Source organism: Girardinichthys multiradiatus, chromosome 9, assembly GCF_021462225.1.
Source record: "Girardinichthys multiradiatus isolate DD_20200921_A chromosome 9, DD_fGirMul_XY1, whole genome shotgun sequence".
Taxonomy (NCBI): Eukaryota; Metazoa; Chordata; class Actinopteri; order Cyprinodontiformes; family Goodeidae; genus Girardinichthys; species Girardinichthys multiradiatus.
Window position 1 is genome coordinate 2635496 of NC_061802.1, and position 9471 is coordinate 2644966.

A 9471-nucleotide genomic window follows, 5' to 3' on the forward strand; every position below is an offset into this window, starting at 1 on the left:
CATCCTGGTCGGTGTTTACATCCCGCTGCAAGCTAACGTGCAGGTCGCACAGCGCATGCTCGCCGACCAGATACTGAGTGTGGAGCGGACCAACCCGGACTCCTTAGTAATCGTCGTTGGTGACTTTAACAAAGGTAATCTGACCCACGAACTCCCCAAATATAGACAGTTTATAAAATGTCCGACCAGAGAGGACAACATTCTGGATCACTGTTACACCACCATCAGAGATGCTTATCACGCCGTCCCACGTGCTGCACTGGGCCAATCCGACCACATCATGGTCCACCTGATTCCTGCATACAGGCAGAAACTAAAGCTCTGCAAACCTGTTGTGAGGACGACAAGGAAGTGGAGCAGTGAGGCTGTGGAGAATCTCCAGGCGTGTTTAGGCTGTACAGACTGGGATGTGTTCAGGACTACTACCAACAGTCTGGACGAGTACACAGTGGCTGTGACTTCCTACATCAGCTTCTGTGAGGACAGCTGTGTACCATCATGCACCAGGGTGAGTTACAACAACGACAAACCCTGGTTCACAGCTAAACTCAGAAGGTTAAGACTGGATAAGGAAGAGGCCTTCAGGAGTGGGGACAAAGACATATACAGAGAGGCAAAGTACAAGTTTGGCAAGGCAGTGAAAGAGGCCAAACGACTGTACTCTGAGAAGCTCCAAAACCAGTTCTCAGCCAACGACTCTGTGTCTGTCTGGAAAGGGCTCAAGCAAATCACCAACTACAAGCCGAAAGCCCCCCACTCCATCAACGACCGACGCCTCGCCAACGACCTGAACGAGTTCTACTGCCGCTTTGAAAGACAAAGGGACAGTCCTGCAACCATCCCCCACGACGCCCCCCAACAGCTGCAGCCACAATCCACCACCCCCATCTCTCCAACCTCAAGAGGGGCATTGGCACCTCGAACCCCCACCCTGAAGTTCCCCCCCACCAGCCCCCTACCCACGCCGAGGACGGCTCTTTCCATCCAGGAGAGGGACGTCAACAAACTCTTCAGGAGACAGAACCCCCGGAAAGCTGCTGGTCCGGATTCTGTCTGACCAGCCAGCCTGAAGCACTGCGCTGATCAGCTGTCTCCAGTCTTCACAGACATTTTTAACACCTCACTGGAGACATGTCATGTGCCAGCCTGCTTCAAGTCCTCCACCATCGTCCCTGTTCCCAAGAAGCCAAGGACCACAGAGCTTAATGACTTCAGACCCGTCGCCCTGTCCTCTGTGGTGATGAAGTCCTTAGAGCGCCTTGTGCTCTCACACCTAAAAGACATCACCGACCCCCTCCTGGACCCCCTGCAGTTTGCCTACAGAGCCAACAGGTCTGTAGATGATGCAGTCAACCTAGCCCTTCACTTCATCCTCCGGCACCTGGACTCCACAGGAACCTACGCCAGGATCCTGTTTTGTGGATTTCAGCTCTGCCTTCAACACCATCGTCCCAGTTCTGCTACAGGAGAAGCTCTCCCAGCTGAGTGTGCCCGACTCCACCTGCAGGTGGATCACTGACTTCCTGTCTGACAGGAAGCAGCGCGTGAGGCTGGGGAAGCACGTCTCTGACTCCCTGACCATCAGCACCGGTTCCCCCCAAGGCTGTGTTCTCTCTCCTCTGCTCTTCTCCCTGTACACCAACAGCTGCACCTCCAGTCACCAGTCTGTCAAGCTTCTGAAGTTTGCGCACGACACCACCCTGATCGGACTCATCTCTGATGGTGACGAGTCCGCGTACAGATGGGAGGTGGACCATCTGTTGGACTGGTGCAGCCAGAACAACCTTGAGCTCAACGCTCTAAAGACAGTGGAGATGGTTGTGGACTTCAGGCAGAACCCAGCCCCACCTGCCCCCATCACCCTCTGTGACTCCACAATTGACACTGTGGAATCTTTCCGCTTCCTGGGAACCATCATCTCCCAGGATCTCAAGTGGGAGCCAAACATCAGCTCCCTCATCAAGAAAGCCCAGCAGAGGATGTTCTTCCTGCGGCAGCTGAAGAAATTCAACCTGCCAAAGACTATGATGGTGCACTTCTACACAGCCATCATTGAGTCCATCCTCACCTCCTCCATCACCATCTGGTACGCCGCTGCTACAGCCAAGGATAAGGGCAGGCTGCAGCGTGTCATTCGGTCTGCTGAGAAGGTGATTGGCTGCAGTCTACTGTCGCTCCAGGAACTGTACACCTCCAGGACCCTGAAGCGGGCAGGGAAGATTCTGGCTGATCCCTCCCACCCCGGTCACAGACTCTTTGAAACTCTCCCCTCTGGCAGGAGGCTGCGGTCCATCTGGACCAAAACCTCACGCCACAAGAACAGTTTTTTCCCATCTGCCACCAGCCTTGTTAACAAAGCCCAGAAACCACCCTGACACTCTCCCTTTCACACACCCCCCCCCCCCCCCTTTTTTTGCTGACAGGACACCTGTAACCTGTAACTCTATGCGTTACATTAACGCTCAGCTTGGACTCCTGCTTTACTTGCACAATGATCACCTGCACTGTTGTATTGCTCTTGCATCTTATACTGCTCTATATTTACTCTCACTCACTTAAAACTGTGCACATATATTTATATTATATTGTAGATATGTTTATACTTTTTAATTTGTATTGTATTGCACTGACTACGCCAAAACAAATTCCTTGTATGTCCAAAAACGTACTTGGCAATAAAGCTTTTCTGATTCTGATTCTGATTCTGATTTGGTTCCAACCACCGTGTCTTTGTGCGGCGCAGAAGAGGTGAACGGATGGACTCTACATGCCTGGTTCCCACCGTGAAGCATGGATGAGGAGCTGTGATGGTGTGGGGGTGCTTTGCTGGTGACACTGTTGGGGATTTATTCAAAATTGAAGGCATACTGAACCAGCATGGCTACCACAGCATCTTGCAGCGGCATGCTATTCCATCCGGTTTGCATTTAGTTGGACCATCATTTATTTTTCATCAGGACAATGACCCCAAACACACCTCCAGGCTGTGTAAGGGCTATTTGACCAAGAAGGAGAGTGATGGGGTGCTGCGCCAGATGACCTGGTCTCCACAGTCACCGGACCTGAACCCAATCGAGATGGTTTGGGGTGAGCTGGACCGCAGAGTGAAGGCAAAAGGGCCAACAAGTCCTAAGCATCTCTGGGAACTCCTTCAAGACTGTTGGAAAACCATTTCAGGTGACTACCTCTTGAAGCTCATCAACAGAATGCCAAGAGTGTACGGAGCAGTAATCAAAGCAAAAGGTGGCTACTTTGAAGAACCTAGAATATAAGACATATTTTCAGTTGTTTCACACTTTTTTGTTCAGTATATAATTCCACATGTGTTAATTCATAGTTTTGATGCCTTCAGTGTGAAGCTACAATATTCATAGTCATGAAAATACAGACAACTCTTTGAATGAGAAGGTGTGTCCAAACCTTTGGTCTGTACTGTACATACATAAAGAATATTTTTAAATGTACATATAAACACAATTGACTTTACAATAGAATATAACATGAGACATGAGATCAGTCCAAGTATGCATGGTGGTGTTCTGGAGTTCATCAGAGAAACAGTCTGGTGGAAGAAACTGTCTCTGTGTGCAGGATGTGTGGGGTCTGCAGAGATTTTTGCTGCCCTTTTCCTGACCCCTGGCAGTATAGACGATGAGCAGCAGCTCCTGTGGAAGGTTGGACTTCTTGAGTTGCCTCAGGAAGTAGTCTCTACTGGACCTTCTTCTGAACACTTTCTATGTGCGAGGACCATCTCAGGTGTCGAGAAAAAATGTCCACTGCTCCGATGAAAAAATCTTGTACCTCATTATTATGACTTAGCTGTTTCATAATTATGAGATACAAGTTGTTGTTTTTTTTATCCGAATGGCAGAAATAGGCTTGCATAGACAATGAAGCATCTGTAATGGGTTTACATATCTGCTGGTACACATAGATCCACAGATCCACAGGAAGGAAGGAAGGAAGGAAGGAAGGAGCAAGCTGGGTTCACCTGCAATCACACTAGCATTAGCCATCTTATAAAGATCAACAGAGGATTCCTAAAACACCAAAGCAGCGATCTGTTGCTCAGTAGCAAACAAGCTCCATCTGGGAGCATCAAGAAAAAACAAGTTAGACAGGAGCTCTGCAGCTCCTTTTATACCCCGCCCACCTCATTTAACTGGAAGTAGTACTATTTGTAGAAATACACATTTCTACACTTCTATATAACTCTAACAAGTTATCAATTCAAAGCTCAATAAACACCTTAAATTACACTTCAGGTTTAAATTAAGAACCTGAAGCCAAAGTTTTACTTCAGTTTCTTTGGTTAAGTTTCTATTCCTGTCAGATCTAAAGGAGACTAAACCCCAGCCTCTCCCAGACTGGTTAAACTGGTGTGTTTCCTTCTGTTGAACCTCATTCCACCAATCTCTCTGACTTTCTGCAGCTACATCCAAACATATATAAGTGTCTCTGAGCTCAGGTGGAGAACTTTCCAGGAGCACCTCTCACCGAGACGTTGGAGAAGCTTCAAAATCCACAAACCTTCAAAGTGATTCACACAGAAAACAGCTGAAACATGAGGTGAGTGATGGAATAATGAGAAAATTATGAAAATATTCTTCTCTCACTGTGTTTATTTGACCTTTTTTCCCTCTGCTCTGGTTTTCTTCAGGTCCACGTGAAGAAAACCAGAACAGAGTGAATGGAAATAAACTGTAGTTATAAAATCTTTTTCAAGTCATAGTAACTGAAAAGTGTGAGGCTGAATGATGAAGAGAGTTCATTTTTTAAATGTTGCCACTGTGGTTGAGATCTGGACGGATTTTAAGTGTAACAAAGTTCTGCTTGGAAGCACCAGGGAAGGAGGCAGTAGGCTGACACCTACTGTCATGTAAGAGGAACTACAAGTTAATAAACACCGTGTCTTTTAAATGCCTCTTTTGTCATTTAAATATGAAACTTCCTAAACATCAGCTAAGGAAAAATACTAGTCCAAACAAATAAACAAAAAAGGAAAAAAAAAACACAGCAGTGGACTAAATAAAGCAAGTCTTTCTGTATAGGTTGTATAAGATTTATCAAATGCTATCATCTGTTTCAATTAATAATTCATTGCCTGTTAAAGATGATTGATGTTTTATTGTCCAAAAATAAGTACAGTGAGTTAAATGTCAAACTTTACTGTTAAACTGGGTGTGATTAAAACAGGAGCAGAATGGTAGGAGCTTGAACTTTCTGTCTTTCCCTGACGACCAGGGATCTTCTGGTTGTGTCCGACCTTGCAGTCTAGTCATTTGGTAAAATGCCATAAAATCTAGTGGCTGAGCACTAATAAGACAGCCTCTTGATGATAAATATGCATAACACACATTATTTACGCCACCATACGTTGTTTACATGATGGCGCGTTATTTACACCGCGTGTTGAGATTCACAACGTGTTTGCGCATAGAAAATGGCGCATCCCGTTATTTATTATTATTATTATTATTTATTATTATTATACCGATTAGAACAAGTTAATATGCAGATGATGTTTGACCCTTTTGGCCTGCCTTAGAGCTCCAATGACGGCGTGCAAACCTAAAGAAGAGCTGTAGATGTTTAAACTTGATGCTGACGTTGCTGTGTCATCATGCAAAATAGACTTAAAATTAAAATTCAATGAAGCTGCTTTATTTTGGGGCTTGGGTGGGGCGGGTCATTTTGACCCGTAGGACAAGGTGAGTAAATAGAATGTTAAGATACAGCCGTCATTCCATATTGAGGTGAAATTATAATTACAAAGAGTTTTAAAGTACAACACGATGAAGAAACTGCGAAAGTTTGACAGCGAGACGCTGAATCCTAAAATTACAACTCAGGATAAATTTGATTCAGCTTCATTTTCTCAAAAATAGTCTTAGGAATACACAGATTACTAGAGTAAAGTTTTAACCAATTTATTTTAAGAGTTCTATTCATGAGGTCCAAATCTATAGTCTGTATTCCTTTGATAAAAAATAGACAACATCTCAGCAGCCATTGTAAAAAGAAAACCAGATCACTGATAATTTGATGCACGTCTGTTTTAAATCAGTTCACAGAAACCAAAGTGAAAATGTTATAATCAGTATATAATAATGTAATAGGTCTTAAATGATAGTACGGTCCTTACCGGCTTTGGGGATTAGTGTTAGAAGGCCCTGCTTCATTGTAATTGGAAGCGATGGATTATCATGGCTTCTGTCATCATTCAATGAAAGCGTTTTCTTAAAGCATCCCAATAGTGTTTATAAAAGTCGGCTGTAAGGCCATCACAATCATTATTATTATTAGATTTAATGATAAACTGGGTTATGATTATGATAAACTTTCTACTGCTTTTCCAGTTCACTAAAATGAATATCTGCATCACAGAGCTGAGAGAAGTTACTGTCAAGCAACAACTTATGTCAAAGAAAAGTTTGGTTATTTCAAAGGGAGAAGCTGTAATCTGTCTCTTTATTAATAAAGTCAAGATAGAATTTCCAAACGACACAAATAGGCAGAACTTCTTTCCCACTCTTCTATCCATTCAGCCCTGGGTCTCACATAGGCCCTGACCCTGTTTTTTGAATCGGACCGGGATGTTCTGTATGGGCGGGGAGTACGTGGTGCATTCAGGAGCGCTAAGAGAAAATGAGCTTCCTTCCAGCGAATTAGATACATTCAGGTAATGATTCCCAAGGAAACTGAGACTCAATCAGACAGAATATTGTCAATCTAGACATCACACGCATCACAAAGTTCAATTCATTGAAAACAGACATTATATCACCTGGTTCTAATTGACAGTTAGATGGACTGTTTTGTGAATGAGATTAATCAGTGTGGAGGAAGAGGGAGATATTGGGTTGGGTCTGGTGGGCTCAGATATAATTAGAGCGAGATTTAAAGCATCAACTTACAGTAAAACCGTTTCTGCTGGGTCATAATCAGAACCCAGTTCAGATTGCCCAGAATACCAAACTGAGAGGAGATATGTGGTCCTACAAGAGCTATTATTGAGGAGGCTGGAGTAGAGGGCGTTCTGTAGCAGACAGGGACAATAAGAGAGAAATTTGTTGAGCGATTGAACTTTAACACCCATAACTCACCTTGCTTAGGGACTGACATAGAAACAGCAACAGTAGAATGTAGATGATCTTTAACATACATCACTAAACCACCTTGCCTGGTAGTTCTCTCCTGATGAAACACACTGAATAAAAATATCATCATCAGTGTTGCTTTTCTTCAGATAGCTCAGCCATTAGGAGCAGAAATGCTTTAAACTCTCAAACTATTGAAAATTTAACAGGCTACAAATGTCAAGATATAAAAAAGTCAAAGATTCAGACAGAATGTAAAATGAAATCTAGCAAAGCAGGATGAAGTAGATGGAAGACCAGGCTGAGGCTAACAGAGGTTCAGGCTACAGCAGATGGAAGGATGAATGATCCAATTAAACCAGTCATTAAAGTTCATATCATGTCCAACTTATATCATTTTCCAACTTAGTTCAACATTACTGACTCAAAACATCTTGTGATATTTTTCTTTTCCTCTCACCTTCTTCGTGTTCTGCTGCAATCATTTATTTAATTTCTCTGAAAGATAGATTATTTTAGCTCCCTGATGACTCATTTCTTTTCATACGATTTCCCAACAGTTCTACACAGACTTTGGAGTCCAAACTGAAGGCCTTGCAGTGCCATTTCACCTGGGATCTAGAACCCAACATGTCCAAACTTGCCTATCTCAGTGGCACACTAGAAGATATCAGCACAGATGAGGGAAACTTCTGGCTGGGTCACATTTACAACCTGCAGGGGTTCATCCAGTACAAGCTGGGCTCCACTGAAGAGGCCCTGAAGCTCTTCAACAAGGCCACTGAAACCTTTCAGGAAATGAAAAATACTGATGAAGGTCCCTGGTTGATGGTGAACTTTGGGAATCTGGCTTGGCTTCACCTTCATCTGGGTACAGATGAGAAGAGTCAAGATTACCTCTCAAAGGTTGATGCTCTGATGAGGAAATACCCGCCTCCACCTGAGGAAGAGCTCCACCCAGAGGTCTGTGCTGAGAAGGCCTGGACCCTGATGAAGTTTGACAAAGAGAAGAAGCTGCAGGCTGCAGAGCTCTTCAAGAAAGCCATTCAGAAGCAGCCGGACACCCCGGAGTGGCAGAGCAACTATGTGATTTTATCAGCAGAGGCCTTCAAGGATGACTTAAAGAAACTGTATGCTGAGAGGTTGGAGATGCTGAGATCTGCCAGCAAACAAGATCCAGATAACTTATGTGTTGCTGCTCTTTATCTGGAAGCTCGAGCTGCAAAAGGAGAACACATTCAGGATGAAGCTCGAAGTTTGGCTGAAAAGCTGAAAGAAAGGCCTGCAAGCAGCTATAATGGAATAAACCCATTACTGCGGCTGTACAGGAAGTTTAAATCTGAAGTCAATGCTGATGAAACTTCAGAAGAAGCCCAGAGACAAACACAATCCAAAAGATCTGCTGCAGAGGGTCTCACAAAGAAGATCTTTTCTAATAACTACCAACCTGACGAGATCAACGAAGCAATCAGACTCTGGAAGGAAGTGATTGGTGCTGATCCTAAATCTAAATTTGATCTTCAAGAGAAAACTCTTGAAGATCAAATAACCCTGGCATCCATATATGCAAAGGTTGAAAAAGAGAAAGCTGATCAGATTTATGAAGAACTGCTGAAAAGAGAAGACCTGGATCCAGCAGGAAAACAGATACTTTACAACCGTTATGCAAAACATTTATACTTCATTAGCAACGACAGTCGTAGGTCGACTGAGTTCCACATGAAGGCAGCAGAGATTCCAGAAGAATCAAGGTATCGACAGAGCAGCATCATGGAGCTGAAGAAGACCTCAGGAAGAAACAAAGACCCTGAAATGTACAGGAGGATCAAGGAGCTTCTGGCCAGGCTGGGAAATCAGCCTGAAACCCAGAATCAGTGAATGTCTCTGAAATCACTCTGATCCAAACAAGTTCTTCAGATGTTTCACATTAGCATAAGTTATAAGCTCCATATTTTAGAGCTCAGATTCTAGTTTGTTTCCATATCCACGCATTCTTCTTCTTCTGTAACCTGAAAATTATGTAAATAAAAGCTTGAATTGTCTTGTGTTTTCATTACTTCTTTTACTTTTATTCTGAAGTCCCGGCCTCCACCTGTCAGAGGATCACCAGCGTCCTGAAGGACGGGCAGCAGCAGGTGAGGCTGGGGAGTATCTTCTCTCACATAAGATCAATAAGCACCGGCGTCCCCCAGGGTTGTGTTCTCTCCCCTCTCCTCTTCTCCCTCTACACAAATGACTGCACCTCATGGGACCCATCTGTGAAACTCCTGAAGTTTGCAGATGACACTTGCAGTTCAAGTTTAAGTCAGACTCCTTGTTTGTTCACAGGATTCATTGTTTTTGGGCAAGTTTATGTCTGCTGTGTCATTCA

The 9471-nt window shown here is 44.0% G+C and overlaps 1 protein-coding gene across 1 annotated transcript; it reads left to right on the top strand.

The window, feature by feature from the left end:
* The first annotated feature begins 4408 nt into the window (after positions 1–4408).
* Positions 4409–9142, top strand: LOC124873770 (interferon-induced protein with tetratricopeptide repeats 1-like). The gene is made up of 2 exons (XM_047374724.1): positions 4409–4569; positions 7661–9142. Exons 1-2 carry the CDS (start codon positions 4565–4567, stop codon positions 8976–8978), a joined length of 1323 nt encoding a protein of 440 aa, XP_047230680.1. The 5' UTR covers positions 4409–4564; the 3' UTR covers positions 8979–9142.
* Positions 9143–9471: the final 329 nt, after the last annotated feature.